Source organism: Girardinichthys multiradiatus, chromosome 18 (assembly GCF_021462225.1).
Source record: "Girardinichthys multiradiatus isolate DD_20200921_A chromosome 18, DD_fGirMul_XY1, whole genome shotgun sequence".
NCBI classification, from domain to species: Eukaryota; Metazoa; Chordata; class Actinopteri; order Cyprinodontiformes; family Goodeidae; genus Girardinichthys; species Girardinichthys multiradiatus.
The window spans coordinates 45,613,532-45,640,853 of NC_061810.1; the positions used below are offsets into that span (position 1 = coordinate 45,613,532).

Consider the following 27,322-nt stretch of genomic DNA (forward strand, 5'->3'; position numbering starts at 1 on the left):
ACGTCTTTAACTCGAAGACTTTGGGAACATTGTTGGAGTGCGTGGCATCATGGCATCTTTAAAATACCAGGACATTTTCAAGAAAAATCTGCTGGCCTCTGAAGATGTGTCATCATTGGGTCTGTCAGCATGATAGTGATCCAAAATATGCAGCCAAATTCACACAAAAATGGTTCACCGGACACAGAAATCAACCTTCTTCCATGACCATCTCAGTCCCCAGACCTAAATCCTTTAGAAAACCTCTGGTGAGCTGAAGAGAATTAGCACCAGGGACTCTGGATGATCAACCTGATGATTAACCTGTTAATTTTAATGCAATTTACAACTAAACCAATGTTTTTCTGTCTTTTTCCCTCTCAGTCGTCGCAGGGTGGAGGCCATCGCACCTTACTGTACGGTCATGCCATTCTTCTGAGACACCACCACTCAAGCATGGTGAGGCTGGCTTTATTCACTTTACTGGGACGTACATCTATGTTTGTGTCAGAACCAGGTCAAACTAATGACTTTCTTCTCCAGTATCTGAGCTGTTTGACCACATCTCGATCCCTCACTGACAAGCTGGCCTTCGATGTGGGCCTGCAAGAGGATTCCATTGGTAACACAGCTATAAATGCCATTAAAGTCACTTTTCTAGATGTTTGATGAGAAGCACACTTTCACGCTTGAATTACCTGTTTGATCGTGCTCTCTTTTGCAGGTGAGGCGTGTTGGTGGACAATTCATCCAGCTTCCAAACAGAGGTCGGAAGGTGAAAAGGTCAGGGTGGGTGATGACCTCATTCTCGTCAGTGTGTCGTCTGAGAGATACCTGGTGAGGCTCATTGTTCTTTCAGTAAACCGTCCAGTTTCAGCTGCACCAAACTCAGTCTCCTTCTGTCCTCTGTCCTCCACAGCATCTGTCCTACGCCAGCGGAGATCTGATGGTGGATGCCTCCTTCATGCAAACTCTGTGGAACATGAACCCGATTAGTTCGGGATGTGAATTAGCTGAGGGTAAAAACCTTTACTCAGACCTTTCAAACACATCTGGCACAATGTGTAGTAACATTAAAACTGCCTACATAAATCATATGTATTTATGATTTAGTTATGCCATCTTTGGAAGTTCAGAGTCTAGTTGTTTGCACAAGATGTTTTGGTTATTTTGTAGTTTCTTGTACATGACATTGGGATCTTTAAGAGATTTTAGAGACAGAACACGTATCTTGTTCTGTTCTTTGAAGAGAACCTAAATAGTTTTTTTTGTGGTGTGGCATTTCTCTGCTGCTTTCAGTAAAAGCTGTTACTAGAAGGTGTTAGAATATTATTTTTCTGTTTGGTGCCCAGAGAGGACCTTTGTTGTAATTACGTGTATGCAGACAAGGGAAAAAACAGGTACAACTTATGATTCAGTAGCTTTAGCAGCAATTATCTGAAGTAGTTGTTTTCTGTCTGGCTTTATCAGCCTCTCACATCATTGTGGAGGAATTTTGGCATATAGTTTAGTGTTGCTTCAGCATGTTGAGGTTTGCAGACTTTTCTGAGTAGATCCCAGCACAGCAATCCAATCAGATTGAGGTCTGGACTTTGACTGGGCCATTCCAGCTTATTGTCAATTTACTGATTTACTGCTGTGTTTGCAACCATTGCCCTGCCGATGACCCAGTTTGAGTCAAGCTTTGGCTTGACTTAGGCCGCCTCTGTCCAAAGGTCATTGTCCCAGAGGTCATGTTCTTCATTAAGCCAACTGTTTTCCATCTGTGGAAACTTCACTTGTGTTTTTTGGGAATAAAACCTTTCTCCTTCAACCCTTCCAAACAAGCCATACTTGTTGAGGTCTTTCTAACTGTGAGCTTTAATATTTACCATGCTAATTGAGGCCTTTTAGACATTTGGATGGAGCTCTTTGGGTTTTTGGCAATTTATTTGAGCAGTTCACGGTGTATAATGATTTTCTTCAAACAACTGGCAGCTATTGGTTTCCATTTGGAAATGGCCTTGTAACTCTTTCCACATTGCTAATGTCTTTCCAACCAGGCATTGTGTTAACACAGACGTGTTGCCTGTTTGAGACCAGCAAACTGCCAAAGTTTCAGCTTTTATGGAGGTGCTCACAATGATGGTCAGTCAACCAATCAGCAGTACCTGGCTCCTGCCTTATCTCTTAAACCCTAAAGGGTGTACTTAGTTTTTAACACGACCGTACTGAAAGTCATTTTCCGAAGATGGTAAATAAACCGATTTCAGTTAGGTTAGGTAACTAAAACAATTATGTTGGTGATTTGCTTTTAACTGAAATCAACAAAAAAGCACAGGTATCTGGCAAAGCATTTAATAGTAATCAGCGGTATGTTGTCAGGTGTCTGTGGTTTAAATGTTAAGCCTGAATACTTTATAGTCATTTACACATCAGAAGTACACACTGATGCTACCTTAATAATATGTGAAGTTCCTCAGTGTTCTGCTTTGGGTCAAGTCTGCTCTTGCTCTCGCATTTATGCTGCATTTAAACTGTACTGTGTTTTCAGGATATCTGACAGGGGGTCACGTTCTCAGGCTGTTTCACGGCCACATGGACGAGTGTCTGGCCATCCCAACGCCAGAGGAAGGAGAGGAAAAGCGCAGGTGAGCAAAAATAAAACCAAGACGTAAAGTGCAACACTTCCTGCAGATCAGATGATAACGTTTCAGTCGTCGCTCTGCTGCAGGACGGCTCACTATGAAGGCGGTGCTGTGTGCAGTCAGGCTCGGTCCTTGTGGAGGCTGGAGCCCCTCAGAATCAGGTAACATCATAAGAATAACATTTTGCCAATTACTGTTTAATTAAGTAAGTTTTGTTTGCAGTTATATGAAACATGGGGAACGTTTGCTTGCCCCGAGTCATAAAAAATAATGACAGAAAAAACATGATCAATCTTGTTGGTGACAAATTCTGCTTATTTTGACAAATATACTTGATTTCCCGGGGTTATATGCCAGTGAAATCTCTCTAAATACAACATGATTACAGCACCAAGGCCCTCCTATATAACTCTGCTTTCAGGCTATTATGCTTACAGATGTTTTATTGAGACATCCATCCACTCGGCCCCTGTTTCCCTGGAACAATCTTCTTGTTAAATTCATATTCAACAGCCCAAAAAACATACATTTCTGTATCTTGGGTTTCTCAGACTAATGCGGGTTTGATTTAAAACTATTCCTCTTTTATTTTGTATTTTGAGTTTATCTTTCTGATGCATTCAAGGATAAATGGATAATTCAGATTTTTATAGTAGTAACAGTTCAAAATTATGGCATGAGAACATTGTTATATTTTAGACAGTTACTAAGCAGGACAAGTTAAAACCTTACTGGTTTGGTTTCGTTGCTGATGAAATGATTTCACCTTTTGAGTTGGTGGGGCCTTTAGACACCCACATATATGTTCTAAACAAGGTTTAGAAAAACTTTTTTGTTATGATTTGGGGTTGTTTGGTTTTTGGTTTCGGGTTTTTTCTTTATATGTTCTTCACAGCTCAAGTTTTGAATCATGCTTCTGTTTATTATTTTCCTGTTTATGTTTTTGTTTCATGTTTTTCTAGTTATAGTTCTATTAGTTTGTTTCCTTGGATTTGCGTTCTGTTCAAGCCATGTTTTGCTCCTGTCACGTTGTGTTCTCTGTTAATCAACTTTATTCGGTTCACCTGCACCTAGTTAATATGTCTTGCTTCACCTGGTTCACACTCCATTTATACACACCTGTTCTGTTTACACATCGCGGAAACATTTCTCAGATCATGTCTTGTTCAGTTCATGTCACCTGTTCATCATGCCAAGCCTGTCTTGCCAACCTGCCCATGTCTGTTTTTGCCATCACCTCCTGTGAGTGAGTTTTTTGTTATTAAATATCTTTTGCACTTAACGTCATGCTGCCTGCTAGTCTGCATTCTGGGGTCCTAAGTTGCTCAAGTCTTAACATTTTTCTTTATGTCCCATTTAAGACATCAGAGTAAATAGAATAAAAAGTATTGCAGACAACGTGACAAATAAAAAAAAAAACTAAAACAGCACATTAATCAACAACATAACTTTGAAAGACACAGCAAATAATCAGACAATTAAAAAAAATATTAAAACACAGTAACAAAACAGAATTAAAGCTGGAAGCATCATTGGGCGGCTCTCGCAGCTCAGTGCCGCTCGGCCTGTGTAGCGACTGCGGGAGCCTGGCATCCCCACCTTCATGCCATCGTCGAGCCCACCGCTCAGTTACGCATGTTGCCACTAGGCGGCACTGTGAGCAACCTTTCATACGATCTTTGGTCATGCAGAGATCTGCTCAGAAGCATTCCAAATTTGGCCAAAATCCGACCTTCCCGATGGCAGCTCCACTCACTTGTTTGTTGGTGGGAGCTGTTTTGGGGATGGCAAAGATCAACCATATTCAGTTTGGAGTAAATCAGACCATGCATGTGTAACTTAGAGCCACACGTAAGGCCATGGTGTGACGTCAGATTTCGACACGCTGCCACAGCCACACCCTCCAGCCAAACCTCTAAGTACTGCAGACCAACTTAGAACATCATGTTATCTGTCACTGGGGACAGTTTCATGTTGATTAGGTGAAGGGGATCAAATATGGACCACAGTAAGTGAAACATTACACTTCCTGTTCTCAGTGGGAGGGGCTTAGATGATGTCAGAATCTGATCATTGAATATTGTTCAGGACCAGATACAGATCAATCTCAGAAGGTCTCAAGTCTCTACGACTTTCCTTGTAGGAGCTATATCAATTTAGTCTTTTATGGCGAGAAGTCAGATTTTAAGCCTTGGCCACACCCACATGCTTTCATGTAGCAATAAGCTTTTGATAACTTTTGATGCCCAATGCCTTGAGAGTATACTGAGTGATTTTGAAGTCTCTAAGTCAAAAGCCAAAAGCATTAGGAGTTTGCTCAAAATGGGATCAAAATCACAACTTTAATCCAAAATGGCCGACTTCCTGTGGGGTTTGGACCAATGCTCCAAGAGACTTTTTTGTAGGTCTTGAGAAGTTACATATGTGTACCAAATTTCACAATCCTTGGTCAAAGCATAGCTTGGGGCTGATTTTTTAAAATTTTCTAGGGGGCGCTGTGGAAAAATTAGGCCACGCCTACCAAATATCTCATCAGATCTCTGTTGGGGAGTGGACTAGGATCAATCATATTAAATTTGGTGCAGATCAGATGATATGTGTGGAAATTAGAAGCAAACGTATGGCCATGGCGTGACATCTGACTTCAGTCAGTGTTCCAAACGAAGTTAGACCAACTTGTTATTTGTCCTCTGACACACTTTCCAGTTTAGTGAGTCAAGAAGGTCACAGAGGGAATTTCCAAGCAAAAAAAGTGACTTCCTGTTCTCAGGGGACGTGGCTTTGATGATGTCATCATTTGACCAAATAGGATTGTTGGTCACCTGAGAGGGATCAATCATACCAGGTTTGGTGTAATTCAGCCTATTAATGTGAAAGTTATAGCTGTTCGAAATTTGCGGCGAGGAGGCTAATTTTGAGGCCTGGTCCCACCCCTTCAGCATGCTCAAAAACTCACCATTTTGATGATTTTTAATCCTCCATGCCTTAACTGCATATTGACCAAATATGAAGCCGGTAGCTCAAAATCTGTAGGAGTTTGTTAAAGTTTGAAATGTATGACAAGTCAAAAACGGCCAAAAATGAGCCTTAAACTCAAAATGGCCGACTTCCTGTTTGTTTCAGGGCATACCCCCAAGAGATTTTTTTCATGATTAGGGGAGATCTAGCTATGTACCAAACTTCAAATCTCTAGGACTTACCAATTGGCCTGTCTTACTTTAGGGGGCGCTGTAGAGCCGTTGTGGCCACGCTCATTTTCAATTCCATTAAAAACCTTAAATTTTCCTAGGATGAAAATTTTCTGTAAAATTTGGTGAGTTTTTGAATATGTTTAGGCCTCCAAAAAGCCAATTAATTTTCCAGGAGCATAATAATAACCAGCGATTATAAGAGACCTTCACAGCGCTTTGCTGCTCGGGCCTGACAATGTGTGTGTTTTTGTTTATTATTTTATTTTTTTTAAATATGTTTTCTTTTCATGTTGTTTTCACCGCCGTAGCACATAAAGTAAAGACTGGTCTAAAACACGTTATTAACTACATTAAATCTTGGGATTGTAATTTTATTATTACTGTTTGTCATCACAGTGTTTTATTATCTGCTAAGTTATTTCTTGAACACAAACTTGTTGTCAACATTAATAAACCTTCGACTGGTTTCTGTTCGGTGTCTGCAGTTGGAGCGGCAGCCACATGAAATGGGGACAGTCTTTCCGTATTCGCCACATCACCACGGGTCGGTACCTCTGTCTGGATGACGACAAGGTCCTGATGGTGGTGGACCCGGAGAAGGCCAACACCAAACTGTCTGCATTCTGCTTTCGCATCTCAAAGGTCAGATTGAGGTTTTTGGACATTAATACCCGATCATTCACTTCTTGGCCTCTCTGATTGTTAATTTCTTTCCCTGAGCAGGAGAAGGTGGATGTGGCTCAGAAACGGGACGTAGAGGGAATGGGAATTCCTGAGATAAAGTATGGAGAGTCCATGTGCTTTGTTCAGCATGTGTCCACAGGACTGTGGCTCACGTATGCCGCCCTGGATGCTAAGGCTGCTCGGTTAGGAACAATGAAAAGAAGGGTGAGAATAAACCCAACATGTCTGATCATCAACTTGATCAGCAACATTTTTGAAAGAGGTCTCAAAATAAAAAAAATGCTAAGAATGTTTGAGCAAAGATGGACATCACGGTACTATATGTATCGTTTGCAAATCTGATCTTAACAGGTCAATCCCACACTGTAAAGTGAATTAGAAATAGAAAAAAATGTATGTATATCGTCAAACTTATTTAAGGCAAAACAGAAAACTTCATTGCTCTAACAAAAAGGTATTTATTTATAGCATTTTCAGAATTCTTGTCATTTGTGGTGCAAAAGTACTCAAATGTGGGACTAAATAAGTTTGAGGCAGGTAGTTAAACAGCAACAATTAATTTTTCCAGAACCAAAACAGCAGAGGTGGGGACAGAACTGTTTGCATAAGTTAAAGATCAGAGGCAGCAAGCAGTGATGAAAAATATTCAAAACGTTATATGGAAATTTGGCAAAAACAGAATGAAAGCATATTACACCAAAATGTAAGAAAAACAGCTTCAAAACTTTCTTTCTCTTATGAATTTAAACAACACTATTTTGTCCCATAGTTCTCTGGGGCTACAGCTTAAAGTGATGTTTGTACAGTCTTAATTAGAGATGCACTAATTAGACTTTTAAATTTCCAATTTCCTTTATGGCTCATTTTGATTTTTTATGGTAAGACCTAGAACTCATTAACACATAAAAACTATTCTAGATTTGTTTATTTTTTAAATTAAAGGTAACCAACCTCAACCTTAAAAGAAACAGAATGTGTTGCAGATTAATAGACAGAGTAAATAGTTTTAAACATAACAGAAAATAATTGCAAGATAATCCATTATGCTTTTCTTTAATTTCTCTAAACTAAAAAAGGGCACCAAAGAATTTGGTGTTAGTGATGTGTTTACAGATAAAAAGGGTGGGAATTTTCAGTTTTAATGCATTCGGCTCATTGATCAAGGGAAAATCTCATGGCTGAGATTGTTGGCCAGCTGATTGTTCTCTTCAAGCTTTTATGTCTCCTCCTAATTTCCTTTAATCTAATAATATTTTTAAACAAGGCTGTAGAAAAGATCTTAGGTGAAGATGACAGTAAGAATTAGACTGTTTGACTGGACAGAGTCACAGTGGAGGGAGCATAAACAGAAAGTGAAATATGACTAGATGCATGCTCTACAATTAAAACAGCAAACAAAAAATGACCTCAGCTTCATGTGTGCTTACCTAAAACTCAGCATGATGACGGACATCCCACCTTGCAGGAGTAGGTCTGAGTTCAATGGTGGATTTCAGCTGTTGGATAATTGTGTAATCTGTGTTTTCAGGTCATTCTGCATCAGGAAGGCCACATGGATGACGCTCTTACTGTGTCGCGTTCTCAGACAGAGGAGTCTCAGGCGGCTCGAATGATTTACAACACCACAGGGCTCTTCAGACAGTTCATCAAGTAGGTTCACAAATTCTCCAACTGAGCTGTGAGGAGAATAGAAGTTAATTCTCCTGTTGGGAGGATATAGTGATTCACTTTAGATTTAGTTTAGATAAAATGTGACTTTGCTTGCTCTCTTCCAGGGGACTGGACTCTCTGAGCGGGAAGAACAAGTCTCCAGGTTCGGTTTCCCTTCCCCTGGAGGGAGTCATCCTCTCTCTTCAAGATCTCATCTTCTACTTCCGGCCACCGGAAGAGGAACTGGAGCACGAGGAGAAGCAGACCAAGCTCCGCTCCCTCCGCAACCGCCAGAACCTCTTCCAAGAGGAGGCAAGTTCCAAACGGCCTTCAAAACCTGCCCCTCTGGCAGTCTCTTTCTCAAGTATCATAGCTAAAGAATTACATTTTTGTTATTTAAAGTGTACTTAGTGTTTACTAAAATATATATTTTAAGGGGCCCCCACAGCATTTCATTCAGGTTGAGGCCTGGACTTTGGGTTTTTTCAGGCATTCTTTTGTAGCTTTGCTGCTGTGTTTGGGATCTTTGTCCTGTTGATGACCCAGTTTGGACCAAGCTTCAGTCTTCAGACAGATGGCCCTCATATTTGACTCTAGAATACTGTGGTAATACACAAGAGGATCCTGCAGCTGCAAAACAAGCCGAAATCATCACTTCTCCACCTCAGTGCTCGGCAGTTTATATGTGGTGTTTGTACAGAAATCCTTACGGTATAACTTTTCTCACTTTGAAAGACACGAACAGTTGCTTCTCTAAGGTCATTGCTGATGCCTTTCCACCCTGGCATTGTGTATAGCCATCTGTATACTTCAAACAGCCAGCTTTTGTAAGTCATCATACTGATAATCAGTTTTTTGGGTGCATTTCATTAGCAGCACCATGATTTCTACTAAGTACTGATATATAACTCTGAGTTGTACTTCCTTGTCTTTTTCCTGTGTTTGTTGCATTTGAGGTCCATTTAGATTTAGATTTCCCCAAATTACTTTCAACAATAAAACAAGACTGATTTAAGAAAGAAGTAAAGGCAGAAAATAATCAATTGTCAAAGCCCAGTATCCTCCTGTATTAGAATTTATTACATTTTGTACACAATACCATGCGCCTGTAAATGGATGTTTTCTGAGAATGAGGTAGAAAATCATGTAGACATGTTTGTAATAAGTCTCTTTTGTAAAAATTTGGGCTTTAAATATTTGGTAAAATGGGTCTTTTGTTAACTTTCCACTCATTTAAACACCTGTGTTATCTCAGTATTTCCGTTAATTAACACCAACAACAAAAACCCACAAACATGACACATAATTTTTCTTTTTTTCCAGGGAATGATCACCATCGTGTTGGTGTGCATCGACCGCCTGAATGTATACAACACCGCTGCCCACTTTTCTGAATTTGCCGGCGAGGAGGCAGCCGAGTCCTGGAAGGAGATCGTTAACCTCCTTTATGAGCTGCTGGGTACAGAAATAAACCCTGAGCTCTGGAAATTCACACCAAGTGATGTTTCCATTAGATAAACAGTTAATATTTCTTTCTGTTTCCACAGCTTCTCTTATCAGGGGGAACCGCTCTAATTGTGCGTTGTTCTGTGATAACCTGGACTGGCTGGTCAGCAAACTGGATCGTCTGGAGGCCTCCTCAGGTAAGCCAGAGCTGATCTGTAGGATGCATTCATTGATTTTATAGGTTTGTTGAATCAATAGAGGCATCTTCTGTGATCAGGAGTTAGATTTATGCTTTTTTTCTCTGTTATTGTAAATTTTCCCTACTTTGCATTCAGGAATCCTCGAGGTGCTGTACTGTGTCCTCATTGAAAGCCCAGAGGTTCTGAACATCATTCAGGAGAACCACATTAAATCCATCATCTCTCTGCTTGACAAGCATGGAAGGAACCATAAGGTCAGTGTTTTGCCTGTTGAATCTAGTCATGCTTTTAGAAACAAACTTAAGCAGAAGGGTCTAACATTCATTTTGGAACCTAAAAACTTGAAAGTGGTTTTAACATAGAGGTGATATTGTTGGTTCTGTCTTTTCCATCAGGTTCTGGATGTCTTGCGCTCTCTCTGTGTGTGTAATGGTGTCGCTGTGAGGTCCAACCAGAACCTCATCACAGAAAACCTGCTGCCAGGTCGAGACCTCCTGCTTCAAACCAACATTGTCAACTATGTCACCAGGTCTGAGAATGCTTTTAGTTGCTGTTTCCTACCTGTGCAGTTCTGTGTACAGGTATCGTGTCTGTGTTTTATTTTCAACAGGTTTTGCATTAGACTGCTTTGTTTTTAGTTGTTTGCGGTAACATTGTGTGAAGTGATATTATGTGATAATATTCCATCTTATTTGTTCAAAATGTGTGACGCTCCCACCTTTTATGCATTTTTTACGTAGCAATATTTCCTCAGCCTTTCTGAAAACACTTTTTTAATTTCTTCACATTTTGTTACATGTCATTTGATTTTGTTCAATTTTATTTGTTTTTATTTTTATTAGTCCTCTGAACACCAACATTTATACTTGAATTCAGTCTAGGTTTTCAGTTAATATCACTTTGGAAATCACCTGTTTGTGCTCATATACAAATTCCTCAACCCTTCTAAACACTACTTTTTATTTTATTTTTATTGTCATTTAATTTTTATTTAACCTCTGAGCATTTAATTTAAATATTTTCATAGATTCAGTTGAGGAAATGTGATCAAATGCTGTCTTTCTCACAGCTGCTGGTAGTAAATTGACTAAAAATCCCATTTAGAACTAAGTTAAGTTGCTGCATATGTATTGATATGTTACAGCTTCATCCCTTGAGTTAGCTGTGATTTTAGGTTTAAATGATTCATATATCAGAATTAAGGAACATGCTACTGAAATGATGGTGGACTGGCATGGATATATAAATAAAAGCAGCCAGCGTCCAAAGAAAAGCTTCAGACCTTCAGAAAGCTTGAACAACTGTTGATAAAAGAAATAAATGTAACAGGAAAGGCTCTTTGAAAGAAAATATGGTGAGGTGAATGCTGTCTTTTTGCACCTGTCCTCAGTGTGAGGCCAAACATCTTCCTGGGTACCTGTGAGGGGTCCACGCAGTATAAGAAGTGGTACTACGAGATGATTGTGGACTACGTGGAGTCCTTTGTGACAGCGCAGGCTACACACCTGCGGGTGGGCTGGGCCATGACTGAGGGCTACAGCCCATACCCTGGAGGAGGCGAAGGCTGGGGAGGAAATGGTGTGGGAGATGACCTCTACTCTTATGGCTTTGATGGGGTGCATTTATGGTCAGGTAGGATCTGTCTTTTACCATTTTGGTTTATTACAAATAAACAACGGTGCTGCAAATGTTGGTAAGGATTCTTTGCTCTGCTGTGCAGGTACCGTGGCCCGGCAGGTGGCTTCGCCTAACGTTCACACTCTGGCTGCGGACGATGTTATCAGTTGCTGTCTGGATCTGAGCGTGCCCAGTATCTCCTTCCGCATCAACGGCCATCCGGTTCAGGGCATGTTTGAGAACTTTAATGTGGACGGTCTCTTCTTTCCGGTCATCAGCTTCTCTGCTGGAGTCAAGTCAGTTTAACACATCAGTAATGTCTCCTATGATGTTATTTTCTGATTCTCTGCTGTTTAATTGTATTAAATTACATGTTATTTTTCTATCCAACTAATAAACACTTTATGGTGGAAATATTGTTGCAATACAATGATGAAGGCCTCATCTTCATTAGAACTTTTATCATTTAATCCACTTTTTACCTTCACTGGAATTTACATATGAAGCCTTAAAAATCTTCAGTGTATTTTACCGTGTCATAGACCAACACAAAGTAGTGCATAATTGTGAACTAAAAATAAAAGGATACATGGTTTTCAACATTTTCAAAAAGAAAAATCTGAAAAGTGTGGCCTTTTTCTTCAACCACTTTTACTCTGACACCCTTCAATAAAATTCATTGCAGTCAGTTACCTTCAGAAGCCACCTAGTAAATATGGTGCATCTGTGTGCAATTTAATGTTAATAAAAATCCAGCTGTCCTGTGAAGACCTCACAGGTTTGTTAAAAAACTTTAGTGAACAAACAGCATCATAAAGACCAAGGAACACACCAGATAGTTCAGGGCAAAAGTTGTGGAGAAATTCAAACCATGGTTTGGTTGCAAAAGAATATCCAATGGTTTGAACATCTCACAGAGCACTTTTCAATCTGTCATCTGCAAGTCAAAAGAGAATGGCACAACTGTAACCCTACCTGGCAGGCAGGGCAAGGACAGCATTAATCAGAGAAGCAACCAAAGAGGCTATGGCAACTCTGGAAGAGCTGCATAGATTCACTGCTCTGTTGGGAGAATCTAACAGGGAAGCTGTTAGACAAATCTGGCTTTTATGGAATAGTAGCAAGAAGAAAGTCATTGATAAGACAAAAACTGAGCATTTTAGCCAACTTGCGGAACATATATTTGATTCAAAGCTAACACTACACATCATCCTAAAGATGCTGTTTCTAATGTGAAGCATGGTGGTGTCAGTGTCATGCTGTGAGGATGGTTTTCCTTAGCAGAAAGGGGGAATTTGGCCATAGCTGATTAGAAGAGGGATGGAGCTAAATAAAGGTCAATCCTGGAAGGAAAGGCTGCAAAAGACTTGAAACTGTGGTTCACCTTCTAGAGGAGCGGCAACCCTAAACAGTCAGAGCTACATGTTTTGCCACAGAATTTGTGGCAAAGATTAAAAACAGATGTTCACAGAAACTCTATAATCTGACTGACCTTGAGCTATTTTGTAAAGAAGATTGTGCAAATCTTCTAGATCTGCAAAACTGGCAGAGACACACCCTGGAAAGATAGTTTTACAAAGTTTTACTCACTCAGTTTTCATTTTGAAAACCAAGTATAATTTTCCTTTAATTCACATGATGCACTACTTTGTGTACCTATACCCTAAGGTGCTGATAAAATACACTGAAGTTTGTCAGAACTATACCTAAGTGTTAAATAACTGAAATAAAAAATTGAATTCATTTGGGTTCTTTTAGTTTAGATCATGTCTCTCTATCCCCTATATAATCATTTAAGATCTTCACTTTGTTGCCCTCCAATAAAGATATTTACGCTGCATCGACTCATTAAAACAAGAAAAGAAACGGGAAGAGTCTTACAATTAATAGCTCAGTTTAAAACAAGGAAAAGACGAAGACTTCTTCTGTTTGTGTGACCTCAGAGTTCGGTTCCTCCTCGGTGGTCGACACGGAGACTTTAAGTTCATGCCCCCACCAGGCTACGCCCCGTGTTACGAAGCCCTGCTGCCCAGAGAGAGGATGCGCATCGAACACATCAAGGAGTACAAGCACGACTTCAACGGTGTGCGCAACCTTCTGGGTCCCACCCAGTCCCTCACCCACACCTCATTTACCCCCTGCCCTGTGGATACAGTTCAGGTATTAAAAAAGAGAAACTAAAATCAGATTTTCAGGTTTTTGGTCAGAAAAGGGCATGATTTACTGGTGGCCTGTTGTGTGATTACTGACTTTGCTTTTCCTGCGTAGATTGTGCTGCCACCCCACCTTGAACGTATCAGAGAGAAGTTGGCAGAGAACATCCATGAGCTTTGGGCGGTGACTCGCATTGAGCAGGGCTGGACCTATGGGACTGTGAGTATGATCTCAGCTGGTCTGAGTGACTGTAAAGTATTTAAATAATCCCCTAAAAACTAATATGCAGCCCCAAAGAACAACACCCTTATTAAAAGATTTATGTAAGAGCCAGATTGCTCTCTATTTATTTCATATTATAATTGGAGCCAGAGCCCATTAATACCTGGGCTACTTGGGTTTTAAAAAAATACAGTTTAACTCTGATTTTATAAACTTTTTTCACCCAGTTATTTTTATTATTGTCATTTTTGAGACATCAATTGCATTTCACAATTTCAGGTATTTTTGAACCATATTAGTCCCTGCCTCCCTTACTCTAAATGAGAATGATAGACTTTTGATCTCCTTATTCCATACATGGCCAGAAAATTATTGAGTGACCTGAAACTGAAATATTATTCTCCAACGGTATAAAGTCTTTATAGAAATGAGGCAAAAAAGATGCATTTGTTTCACTAACACCTCTGCCAAACAGATACATTTCTAACTTTCAAGTAACATGTGGGGTTATATTCTATCTAAAAAAGCACCATAAAAATATAGCTTGCTCTTTGATTTATACGTGAGCATATGCTCTGGATAAGACAGTTATTTCCCCACTATAGTTTTCTTTGTTCTCTGCAGTTCAGGGATGACAACAAGAAACTCCATCCTTGTTTGGTGGACTTCCAAAGTCTTCCTGAACCAGAAAAGAACTACAATCTGCAGATGTCAGGGGAGACTCTCAAGTGAGTTTTAAATTTGCTGTTTAGGTCATGTCTAAGTCAGGTTCTGTAGAAGATTTTACATCTGAATGTATGTTTTCCCACAGGACTCTACTGGCGTTGGGTTGCCATGTCGGAATGGGGGATGAGAAGGCAGAAGAAAATCTCAAGAAGATCAAGCTCCCCAAGACGTACAGAGACAAATCCGTATCTCTGTTTGCATCTAAATAGCTGAATAATCTTTTCGGTTTGCCTGAATATGAGCTTGTCTGTGCTTCAGGTATGTCATGACCAATGGCTACAAGCCTGCACCCCTCGATCTCAGCCACGTCAAACTGACACCAAACCAGAATCAGCTTGTGGAGAAGTTGGCAGAAAATGGGCATAATGTTTGGGCGAGGGACCGGGTACGCCAAGGATGGACCTACAGCATCGTGCAGGTGACTCTTGTTCAATCTTTTAATCTAGTATTCAAATGGAAACTTTATTTATTAGGAAGGTTTCTTTATTATTTATCTTAAGACCTTGTATACAGGTTTATGTATTATACACATACTACAATCTGTATCCATAATAGGATATTGTGAATAAGCGCAACCCTCGTTTGGTACCATACAACCTGCTGGACGAGAGAACTAAGAAAACCAACCGAGACAGTGTTAACAATGCTGTCCGCACCCTCATTGGTTATGGCTACAATATCGAGCCTCCAGATCAAGAGAGCAGTAAGTCGGATCATCTCGTAATGGAAATCTTTTCACAGCATTCATTTTTTTTTGTGTCCTTCACTATCTCACCTGTTTGCTTTGACACTGCAGCTGGTCACGGCCTTGAGAACATCCGCGGGGACAAGGTCCGGATCTTCAGGGCAGAGAAGTCATACGCCATCACCCAAGGGAAGTGGTACTTTGAGTTCGAAGCTGTAACAACTGGAGAGATGAGAGTAGGCTGGGCGCGTCCCTGCGTCCGCTCTGACACCGAGCTAGGAGCTGATGAGCTAGCTTACGTCTTTAATGGCAATAAGGTCAGTCTATTTCTACAGTTGAATTTAGTTTATTCCAAATAAAGTATGAAAATCATGCCAGAAAACTGTCTTTACATGAATAGAACATACAGGTCCTTCTCAAAAAATTAGCATATTGTGATAAAGTTCATTATTTTCCATAATGTCATGATGAAAATTTAACATTCATATATTTTAGATTCATTGCACACTAACTGAAATATTTCAGGTCTTTTATTGTCTTAATACGGATGATTTTGGCATACAGCTCATGAAAACCCAAAATTCCTATCTCACAAAATTAGCATATTTCATCCGACCAATAAAAGAAAAGTGTTTTTAATACAAAAAACGTCAACCTTCAAATAATCATGTACAGTTATGCACTCAATACTTGGTCGGGAATCCTTTGGCAGAAATGACTGCTTCAATGCGGCGTGGCATGGAGGCAATCAGCCTGTGGCACTGCTGAGCTCTTATGGAGGCCCAGGATGCTTCGATAGCGGCCTTTAGCTCATCCAGAGTGTTGGGTCTTGAGTCTCTCAACGTTCTCTTCACAATATCCCACAGATTCTCTATGGGGTTCAGGTCAGGAGAGTTGGCAGGCCAATTGAGCACAGTGATACCATGGTCAGTAAACCATTTACCAGTGGTTTTGGCACTGTGAGCAGGTGCCAGGTCGTGTTGAAAAATGAAATCTTCATCTCCATAAAGCTTTTCAGCAGATGGAAGCATGAAGTGCTCCAAAATCTCCTGATAGCTAGCTGCATTGACCCTGCCCTTGATAAAACACAGTGGACCAACACCAGCAGCTGACACTGCACCCCAGACCATCACTGACTGTGGGTACTTGACACTGGACTTCTGGCATTTTGGCATTTTCTTCTCCCCAGTCTTCCTCCAGACTCTGGCACCTTGATTTCCGAATGACATGCAGAATTTGCTTTCATCTGAAAAAAGTACTTTGGACCACTGAGCAACAGTCCAGTGCTGCTTCTCTGTAGCCCAGGTCTGGGGAATGCGGCACCTGTAGCCCATTTCCTGCACACGCCTGTGCACGGTGGCTCTGGATGTTTCTACTCCAGACTCAGTCCACTGCTTACGCAGGTCCCCCAAGGTCTGGAATTGGCCCTTCTCCACAATCTTCCTCAGGGTCCGGTCACCTCTTCTCGTTGTGCAGCGTTTTCTGCCACACTTTTTCCTTCCCACAGACTTCCCACTGAGGTGCCTTGATACAGCACTCTGGGAACAGCCTATTCGTTCAGAAATTTCTTTCTGTGTCTTACCCTCTTGCTTGAGGGTGTCAATAGTGGCCTTCTGGACAGCAGTCAGGTCGGCAGTCTTACCCATGATTGGGGTTTTGAGTGATGAACCAGGCTGGGAGTTTTAAAGGCCTCAGGAATCTTTTGCAGGTGTTTAGAGTTAACTCGTTGATTCAGATGATTAGGTTCATAGCTCGTTTAGAGACCCTTTTAATGATATGCTAATTTTGTGAGATAGGAATTTTGGGTTTTCATGAGCTGTATGCCAACATCATCCGTATTAAGACAATAAAAGACCTGAAATATTTCAGTTAGTGTGCAATGAATCTAAAATATATGAATGTTAAATTTTCATCATGACATTATGGAAAATAATTAACTTTATCACAATATGCTAATTTTTTGAGAAGGACCTGTATGTGGATCTGTTTCTGTCGATTTTCTTTCATAGAATTTGGAGGATTGTGAAGGATTTGAAATAAATCACACTGTAATAAAACCAGACAGTAATTTAGATTTTAATCAGGCAAAAAAGTGCAAGGTGTTACTTTTACACAGGAGATGTACAGTATATGTGTGTATGTGTGATGTGTTTTTATCATTTATGCCAGGTTTTCAAAATGTTTTTAGGCAGATATGTTGGCCAGTTTTGTAGGCCAAATGCTACCAGAATCTTCAGACGCTGAAGACTCTGGTCTTTGTTATTGGTAAAATGTTGAATCTGATCTTGTACTTTCTTCCAACCCTTTCCCAGGCTCAAAGATGGCACATTGGTAATGAGCCTTTTGGTCGGCAGTGGCAGTCCGGTGACGTAGTTGGCTGCATGATTGACCTGAGTGAGATGAATATCATGTTCACACTTAATGGAGAAATGCTGATCAGTGACTCAGGCTCGGAGATGGCTTTCAAAGACATCGAAATTGGGGAAGGTGATTTAATGAATGAAAAAAAAAAGCTGACACAAAACTATGTGATCATATAAAACTTTAGATTCAGCTTCTGTAAAAATATGGTACCACCAGTCCAAGAGGATGTATCTCAGTTGTTTCACTTTCTATCAAAAAACAAACAACTAAACCACAAATGTGACACAAAACTGTCTTAATTAACACCTGTATGTTCGGACTTTTGTAATGCATACCTTCAAATTATGGAATCATCCTGTTGGCATTTCTAAAACCAATAGCCTCACGAGTCTCATTCAGCAAATGAATCTTCTGAGGTATGTCCTGCTTTTGGCTTTCCTTTGTTATCTTCTGTTTGTCATACCTTTCTCTCTTTTCTTCCTTGAGTCCTTCCTTCCAACTTTTGTCCTTTTTCCTTTCTTTTTCTTTCCTTGTTTCCTTCCTTCTTTGCTTGTTTTTTTAATTCATATCGAACGCTTGCAGCTATTTTTTGTCTTAAACTGAACATAAAGGATTGAAAACTCTGCAAAGTTAAATCTGAAAGAGTCTGGATTTTTTTAAATATATATATTATTTTGCAGTGCTAGTGGCCTTTATCTTTGTCGTTTTTACAAAGTAGACAGACAGGATGTGGGGTGGAGAGAGGGAGAAGACATGGAGCATGGGTCTTCGGGTCAGGACTCGATCCTGAGGTTGTATCAAGGACTGAGGTGTTCGTATATGGGTCGCATGCTCTATCGCTATGCTGCGTGCCACGAATCTGGAAAATTGACATTAAATATATATAGGAACCCTGAATGTTGGAACCTAAATAATGAAGAATGTTGTTTTATTATTAGTGAAGTTAATCCCTCAGAGGTAAAGCTATCTGAAAAAGGAGCTGCAACAAAGTAAAGCTATTGAGTCAACATCATCTAAGAGCAGTGGTTCTGTATTTTTCACCAGGGTTGAAGTTTTACATATTTTTGCAGATTCCTGATCTTTTTTTCTGGGTTTACCCCTCAGGCTTCATCCCAGTGTGCGCCCTCGGCCTGTCACAGGTCGGAAGGATCAATCTTGGTCAGAACGTCAGCAGCCTGCGCTATTTTGCCATCTGTGGCCTACAGGAAGGGTTTGAACCTTTTGCCATCAACATGAAGCGAGACATCACCATGTGGTTCAGTAAAAGTTTGCCACAGTTTGTCCCTGTTCCCACTGACCACAACCACATCGAGGTAGCACATCATTCACATGTTTGATAATGCTTTAAGCTTAAACTTGATAATATGTATATCAAAACCCGTCATATCTCAGGTTTCCCGCGTGGACGGCACTGTGGACAGCGCCCCCTGTCTGAAGCTGACCCATAAGACCTTTGGGTCGCAGAACGCCAACACGGACATGATGTTCCTCAGACTCAGCATGCCCGTGGAGTTCCATGAGACCTTCAAGGTCCCAGCCGGCACCACGCCTCTCACCAGGGCCCTTACCATTCCTGAAGAGGAGGTGGTGGTGGTGGAGCCTGACTCCGAGTTTGAGGTTTTAAAGAAGTCTGCCAGTCGTAAGGAACAGGAGGATGAGAAGAAAGAGCCGTCTGTACCAAAAGAGATCTCCGTAGAGAACGAGAAGGACACCATGTCAGAAAAGGGCAAGAAAAAAGGGTAACATTTGTCATTTGTGTCACTGATTGAAGGAGAAGAAATATAGTATGGCTCATCTGACACTTTTAGATAAAAGAGTTAGTGCTACATGCAGGAATTGTCATTACATTTTGAATTCTTTTTCACTGTGAAACACAGATTTTTCTCTAAAGCCAAGAAAGCTGCTATGACACCTCTTGCCCCTCCTCCTGCACCTCCAACCGTACCTCGATTGTTGGAAGATGTGGTCCCTGATGACAGAGATGACCCTGAAATCATCCTCAGTACCACCACTGTGAGGAAACATAATTCTTTATTGCTCAACTCCAAAGGAGAAGGCGAATAGGTCCTGCTAATCTCTCCCATGTGTTCTTCTCTTGTCAGTATTACTACTCTGTGAGGATCTTCGCTGGTCAGGAGCCATCCTGTGTGTGGGTTGGCTGGGTCACCCCCGACTACCACCAGTATGACCCGACCTTTGATCTTTCCAAGGTGCGCAACGTCACCGTGACTGTGGGAGATGACAAAGGCAACATTCATGACAGGTAAATGATTTCATGTTAAAAAGAAAGTAAACCCTCTTTCAGTTCTAGGGTTTTATGTATCAGGACCATCAAATTATCGTCGTTTTATCCGGAACCACTTTTGGCAGCAGTTTCTCTGTGTCGTTGTTCTTCTGTCTGGGTCTATCTGTCTCTAATCGTTATGGAGGAATTGTGACCCACTCTTTATGGCAGCGTTGTTTCATTCCTTAAATGACCCAGTTTTGTCTGAGCTTCAGCTGTTGGACAAATGGCCTCCCATTTGACTCTGCAATATCTTGGTGTACAGAAGAGCTCTTAATTGACTTTATGGGGAAAAGATGCCCATGTCCTGTGGCTTTAAAACAAGCCCAAATCATCATCACTCCACCACCGTGTTCGACAGTGGGTATAAGGCACTGGTGCTTTGCTTTCCCCCAACATGGTGAATTACACTATGGCCGGACACCTCAACTTTGGTCTCATCTGTGATAAGGTTATTGTTCCAGAAGTTTTGTATTGTCTTCATTCATCTACAGCTTTGCATAACATAACCCATGCTCCTGTGTTCTTTTAGAGAGAAGGGTTTTTCTCCTGGTAATACTAGAACTTTAACCATAAACATGCCAACTGACGTCTGCAGTGTCTCAGATGAAGCTTTTGGATTTCCCACAATCTAGCCTTAGGGTACATTTTCTGGGATGTCGACTGCTGGGAGGATTGTTAGCCATCTTAAATATAAATATGTTTTCTCACTGTAAAATTATTGACTAATGAGCCACAACCATTTCTTTACTAGGATCATTGCTGCTCTCTTACCCTCTTGGTGTATCCTCCAGAACAGCAAAGTGCCAAATTCCTGCTTTTATAGAGGTGGTGACACTGATGATTTAATGAACAGCATTTACATCTTAAAATCCTAAAATCATATTAAAACAAGTGTGTAAGAAAAATTTTGCTTTATTCCACAGTTTTAGTTTTACATTTCTTTAATAAATTATTATAATATAAAATCTTGAGGTGAACTAAAATAGTTTCTTGAACCTGGCGAAGATAATTTCTATTTTGTCTTGATGAAACTCTAGAAACGAAATAGTACTCTTTTTAACACAACATGAATGCTAAATGTAAAGATTTGATGTGGACTGTGATGTAGCTTATGTTCAAAATGTATTTAACATTAGATGTTTCACTGACATTTAGTTCCAGGGACGTGCACAGATAGACGCTAGGTGGTGCTAGAGCACCTGCCCTTTTATCCTATGGACAAAAAAGTGCCCTCCTGAAATCTTTTTTTTTTTTACAATGTATAGTGTGGGGCCCAAGGTAAAATTTCTGAATTTAAAGGCCTATAATACCAGTGCCCCACGTTTTGAAATCCCCCCCCCTTCGCCAACACACATCCGTGTCCCGCCTCATGTGTCTCTCAGCGGAGACGGGCTGCGTGCAGAGCGGAGAGTTGGACCTGCGCTGGTCCAGCTTACCACTTCTCTCCTCCCCTCAGATAGAGCCCTGCCCTGCCGACAGGCCGGCTAACCATCCAGGAAACAAACAAAACGAATATACTTGCTTCCTAAACTTCAGATGAAAAAGTTAAAACTTCACCTGCTACCATTTTATCTAAACAGAACAGGCCAATACATGGCATACCTTTACCCGCTATGTCTTCTATGGCCGCCACCATGCGCCAGGAGAATGTTTATGATTTAACTCTTAGATTAAATTAGAAGAAAAAAATAAATTCAAATCTATCTCATAAATGTCGGTATTACATTTGCTATTATGGTCCATGATGACTTCTGTTTGACTCATGTTTTTTTTTTATTGGAAATATGGCCAAATGAGCTGGTTAACATTACAATTAATACACTACTAAAATACCTTAAATAAAGTTCAGTAAATGTGGGGCATGTAGGCTATGTTGTAATTTCTACTTCTGTGTGTGTAAAAATTATGTGATCCGAGCATTTAATTTCTAAATGGCAGACATCAGTTCTCAGGACTTGTAATCTCATTAATTGTAATTCTCTAAGAATAATTTTTGTCATATATCACACTGGCTTCATGCAGAAGAATAGATGATTCTTCTTATGATTATATTCTCTGATGTTGGTTTCATTTTGACTATAAAGATTTTATAACTCATTTTCTGGGTATAGTTGATTTACACTGTAGAATGGTCACTGGTTACTAACCTTTCTGAAGATAACTCATTTAGTGTGACCTACCTGGTAAATTTGGCAGTGTAACCTGCTTTGCTACAACATACGGTTATTTGGTGCAGAAGACATTTTGTGATAAAAGTACAGAATGATATAGTCAACACAAGCACGTTGTGCTCAGTGTGTAAAAATAAAAAAAATAAAGGATAACGTAAGTTTCAAATTTGACTCAGGAAGTTCAGGTTGTGAATCAGTAATCTAACTTTAAATCAGTCTATGATAATTTTGTTGTCTTATTAATCTTAACAATTTTGTCAAATGCATTCTTGTTTTTAATTTTTTTTTTCCTGGGTGGTCATTGCCCTTCAACCCACAGGACAGTTTGTTTTGGGAGTGCTTAGTAATAAATATAAATTATGTTCATGTTGTGCCTGTAATAAATCTCACACTACAAAGGCAACCGACAGCTCCACGTGCCGCACAAGGTGCCCTTTTTTTCCACTTGAGCACCTGCCCCCCAAAATGTCTGTGCACGCCACTGTTTAGTTCCAACTGTTCTGTCTTCTAAAACAATGAAAACAATGCATGCTTGGGCAACTTTAGCTAAGCTGAGTGTATGTGTCGTCATACTTTCAGTATGAAGCATAGTAACTGCTACATGGTCTGGGGAGGAGACCTGGTTAGCAACCAACAGACTCGCTTCAGCCAGGAAGACATGGTGATTGGCTGCCTGGTCGACCTGGCCACAGGCCTCATGACCTTCACAGCCAATGGAAAGGAGATCAACACCTTCTACCAGGTATGGAAACGATGCAAGTGTCTGTTAGTTTCTGTAACTTTCAGAGTTGTGTTTTACCATGCCTGTATGTTCCTTCAGGTGGAGCCTAACACCAAACTGTTCCCTGCAGTCTTCATTCAACCAACAAATCAGAACATGGCTCAGCTGGAGTTGGGCAAACTGAAGGTTAGGAAAACTAACCTTCATTTATCCAGTCATATGAAACGGACAGTTTTAGATTTAGGATCAAAACTTACAGAAACCGATAACTTCAGGATTTAAAATTGTAACTAAGAGCAATTAGAGGCTTTATTATTAATACCCAAGAGTAGATGGTTCATATTTTTCAAAATGGATGACTAAATAATAGAAGGATCTTTATCAAAACTTTCAACGTCTCTCTCATGGCAGAACATTATGCCAATATCAGCAGCGATGTTCCGCAGCGAGCGGAAGAATCCCGTCCCCCAGTGCCCACCAAGGCTGGACGTCCAGATGCTTACTCCAGTAATATGGAGCCGTATGCCAAATAACTTCCTGAAACCGGAGGTGGGCAAAATGACCGAGCGACTGGGTTGGATGGTGGAGTGTGTTGAACCTCTCATCATGATGGCACTGCACATCCCTGAGGAGAACAGGTCAGATACGGAGTGTGGTTTCTGACTTTTCACACTGCAACTGATTTCAGCTTTGGTGAAAATGATCAGCAGGTTAGGAGAACATCAATTTATTGAGAACCACTTTATGTGGCACTATTTTCAAAGTAATACAATTAAATTATTGTAAATAATTAATAATAATTAATAATTATTTGATTTCTTGTATATTGCTTGTATATGTTTGGGTATCAGGGTTTAAAGCTCACTACACAGGTCCTTCTCAAAAAATTAGCATATTGTGATAAAGTTCATTATTTTCTATAATGTAATGATGAAAATTTAATATTCATATATTTTAGATTCATTGCACATTAACTGAAATATTTCAGGTCTTTTATTGTCTTAATACGGATGATTTTGGCATACAGCTCATGAAAACCCAAAATTCCTATCTCACATAATTAGCATATTTCATCCGACCAATAAAAGAAAAGTGTTTTTAATACAAAAAACGTCAACCTTCAAATAATCATGTACAGTTATGCACTCAATACTTGGTCGGGAATACTTTTGCAGAAATGACTGCTTCAATGCGGCGTGGCATGGAGGCAATCAGCCTGTGGCACTGCTGAGGTCTTATGGAGGCCCAGGATGCTTCGATAGCGGCCTTTAGCTCATCCAGAGTGTTGGGTCTTGAGTCTCTCAACGTTCTCTTCACAATATCCCACAGATTCTCTATGGGGTTCAGGTCAGGAGAGTTGGCAGGCCAATTGAGCACAGTGATACCATGGTCAGTAAACCATTTACCAGTGGTTTTGGCACTGTGAGCAGGTGCCAGGTCGTGCTGAAAAATGAAATCTTCATCTCCATAAAGCTTTTCAGCAGATGGAAGCATGAAGTGCTCCAAAATCTTCTGATAGCTAGCTGCATTGACCCTGCCCTTGATAAAACACAGTGGACCAACACCAGCAGCTGACACGGCACCCCAGACCATCACTGACTGTGGGTACTTGACACTGGACTTCTGGCATTTTGGCATTTCCTTCTCCCCAGTCTTCCTCCAGACTCTGGCACCTTGATTTCCGAATGACATGCAGAATTTGCTTTCATCCGAAAAAAGTACTTTGGACCACTGAGCAACAGTCCAGTGCTGCTTCTCTGTAGCCCAGGTCTGGGGAATGCGGCACCTGTAGCCCATTTCCTGCACACGCCTGTGCACGGTGGCTCTGGATGTTTCTACTCCAGACTCAGTCCACTGCTTCCGCCGGTCCCCCAAGGTCTGGAATCGGCCCTTCTCCACAATCTTCCTCAGGGTCCGGTCACCTCTTCTCATTGTGCAGCGTTTTCTGCCACACTTTTTCCTTCCCACAGACTTCCCACTGAGGTGCCTTGATACAGCACTCTGGGAACAGCCTATTCGTTCAGAAATGTCTTTCTGTGTCTTACCCTCTTGCTTGAGGGTGTCAATAGTGGCCTTCTGGACAGCAGTCAGGTCGGCAGTCTTACCCATGATTGGGGTTTTGAGTGATCAACCAGGCTGGGAGTTTTAAAGGCCTCTTTTGCAGGTGTTTAGAGTTAACTCGTTGATTCAGATGATTAGGTTCATAGCTCATTTAGAGACCCTTTTAATGATAAGCTAATTTTGTGAGATAGGAATTTTGGGTTTTCATGAGCTGTATGCCAAAATCATCCGTATTAAGACAATAAAAGACCTGAAATATTTCAGTTAGTGTGCAATGAATCTAAAATATATGAATGTTAAATTTTCATCATGACATTATGGAAAATAATGAACTTTATCACAATATGCTAATTTTTTGAGAAGGACCTGTACATTGGAATATGGCCATCAGCTGGATAGCAGCAAATTTGGAAATTTAGTCGGAGTCATAGTGAATCATGCACATAAAGTCCACTACGTGCCGAAATAGCACCCAAGGTGACGAGGCCAGTAGAATATTCTAATCTGTGTGGGTGAGATGGGATTGTCCAGGTTCAAATTCTCTGATGACCAATCCAGTCCTGTCCTAGCTCTAGCTGGGACCCATATAGGGCTGCAACAATGATAATTGACCACCATGATGTCACCACAGAAGGTTTGTTTATGGTCAAACAGTTGGGGAACTGCGAATTGAGACGCACTGTGTTCTTGATGAACTGCAAAAGACCTCTCCAAGATTATGCAAAGACTATCCACAATCAGGGTTAGGGTTAAGGTTGTTGTTTTGTGGTATTACTCCAGTGTGAAGCAGACCCAAGTTCTGAAGGGTTCTTAAAATGTGCGATGCCTTTAAAACTGTATGTGTCTTATAGGATGCAGGAAAATCTTAGGCCATACTTCCCGTTGGTCATTTTCAACTTGAGTTAACGTTTTACAGATAAATACTTTATATTTTTCTCAAAAACCACAACGGTCAAACTTCTGGAATGAGCATACCTTGTTCTTTTACAGGTGTATTGACATCCTGGAGCTGTCAGAGCGCCTGGATCTCATGAAGTTCCACTACCACACGCTCATGCTGTACTGTGCCGTGTGTGCACTTGGCAACAACCGAGTAGCCCACGCGTTGTGCAGCCATGTGGACGAATCTCAGCTCTTCTATGCCACCGAGAACACTTACCTTCCCGGGCCTCTCCGCAGCGGCTACTATGACCTACTGATCAGCATTCACCTGGAATCGGCTAAACGGGCTCGTCTGGGCACCAACAGAGAGTTTATCATCCCCATGACTGAGGAGACGCTCAGCATCAAGCTCTATCCTGATGTGAAGAAGGCCCATTCTCTACCTGGTGTTGGCCTCACCACCTGCTTACGGCCAAAGCTGCATTTCTCATCTGTCAACTTTGTTGGTACAAACCCTGATATTTACACCCTGAGCCCTGTTTTTCCATTACAGGTAAAATAAAAAACAAAACAGAATGCATTAAAAGATAAAACGGATTCACTTTTGGTGCTATTTTAAGGCTTTGAATTTCTTTTGTAGGAGTTGAAAACCAGGGCCATTAGCATGCTAACAGAAGCTGTGCTGGATGGTAGTCAGGCAATGCGCGATCCAGTAGGTGGTAGCGTTGAGTTCCACTTTGTCCCCATCCTGAAGCTCATCAGCACGCTGCTCATTATGGGCATCTTCAATGACGAGGACACCAAGCACATCCTCAAGATGATCGATCCCAATGTTTTCAGTGGCAAAGAAGAGGAGGAGGAGGAAGGAGAAAAGACTGAGGAGGGGGAAGCTGTTGAAGGAGAGAGTGAGGAGCAGAAGGACGAGGAAACAGAGGAGGCAGCTGATGCAGAGCTTGAGGATGAGGGGGTTGGTGATGAGGAAGAGGAGGGGCTAAAAGAGCTGGAGAGAGGAGAGCTAGAGGGCGAGGATGCTAAGCCTAAGGAAGAAGGTGAGGAGGGCGGACATAAGGAGGCCAAAGGGGGTAAAGTTGATGGAGAGAAAGCAGAGGAAGAAAAGGAGAAAGAGGCAGTAGAACCAGAAGCCAAAGTAGAGGAGGAGGGTCCAGAGGAAGGACTACTTCAAATGAAGCTACCAGAGTCTGTCAAGTTGCAGGTCATAAGAACCTCTAAACTCTGGTCTCTGTGACCCTTTCACTTTATGTGAATATTAATCACAGAAGTGGTAAGCATCTAAAACTCTTAGCTTTTCTTTTCAGATGTGCACCCTCCTGCAGTACTTCTGCGACTGTGAGCTCAGACACAGAGTGGAAACCATCGTTGCTTACTCAGACAACTTTGTTCAGGATGTTCAAAAGAATCAACGTGTGCGCTACAACCTGTTAATGAGAGCCTTCACCATGACGGCTGCAGAAACTGCCCGCAGGACCCGCGAGTTCCGTTCACCTCCGCAAGACCAGGTACCAACAGTGGTGGACGTTTAGACACAAACTGGGCCTGGGTGCAACTACAATAAACTAACATCTTTAATTATTGTTGGGATGAAAATCTTTCACCAAGGTGCTGTTTATTGGATTTTATTTGTTTTTTGTGAGGTT

General features: G+C 41.0%; 1 protein-coding gene across 1 annotated transcript in view; it reads left to right on the top strand.

Annotated features, from left to right (window-relative positions):
• The window catches only part of ryr1b (ryanodine receptor 1b (skeletal)), a 109,235-nt gene that overhangs the window by 33,125 nt on the left and 48,788 nt on the right, over positions 1-27,322 (top strand). The window contains exons 6-39 of the mRNA XM_047391362.1: positions 364-438; positions 523-601; positions 704-816; positions 899-998; positions 2,513-2,609; positions 2,693-2,767; positions 6,283-6,439; positions 6,521-6,685; positions 8,010-8,131; positions 8,257-8,443; positions 9,455-9,590; positions 9,679-9,774; positions 9,913-10,031; positions 10,173-10,306; positions 11,168-11,409; positions 11,498-11,690; positions 13,338-13,554; positions 13,663-13,767; positions 14,395-14,498; positions 14,582-14,665; positions 14,755-14,914; positions 15,052-15,199; positions 15,293-15,498; positions 17,494-17,668; positions 18,650-18,858; positions 18,938-19,284; positions 19,423-19,558; positions 19,648-19,808; positions 22,583-22,745; positions 22,824-22,910; positions 23,136-23,362; positions 25,776-26,220; positions 26,308-26,880; positions 26,984-27,184. Coding sequence (XP_047247318.1) covers positions 364-438; positions 523-601; positions 704-816; positions 899-998; positions 2,513-2,609; positions 2,693-2,767; positions 6,283-6,439; positions 6,521-6,685; positions 8,010-8,131; positions 8,257-8,443; positions 9,455-9,590; positions 9,679-9,774; positions 9,913-10,031; positions 10,173-10,306; positions 11,168-11,409; positions 11,498-11,690; positions 13,338-13,554; positions 13,663-13,767; positions 14,395-14,498; positions 14,582-14,665; positions 14,755-14,914; positions 15,052-15,199; positions 15,293-15,498; positions 17,494-17,668; positions 18,650-18,858; positions 18,938-19,284; positions 19,423-19,558; positions 19,648-19,808; positions 22,583-22,745; positions 22,824-22,910; positions 23,136-23,362; positions 25,776-26,220; positions 26,308-26,880; positions 26,984-27,184 — 5,838 coding nt within the window. The remainder of the gene's footprint in view (positions 1-363; positions 439-522; positions 602-703; positions 817-898; positions 999-2,512; positions 2,610-2,692; positions 2,768-6,282; positions 6,440-6,520; positions 6,686-8,009; positions 8,132-8,256; positions 8,444-9,454; positions 9,591-9,678; positions 9,775-9,912; positions 10,032-10,172; positions 10,307-11,167; positions 11,410-11,497; positions 11,691-13,337; positions 13,555-13,662; positions 13,768-14,394; positions 14,499-14,581; positions 14,666-14,754; positions 14,915-15,051; positions 15,200-15,292; positions 15,499-17,493; positions 17,669-18,649; positions 18,859-18,937; positions 19,285-19,422; positions 19,559-19,647; positions 19,809-22,582; positions 22,746-22,823; positions 22,911-23,135; positions 23,363-25,775; positions 26,221-26,307; positions 26,881-26,983; positions 27,185-27,322) is intronic.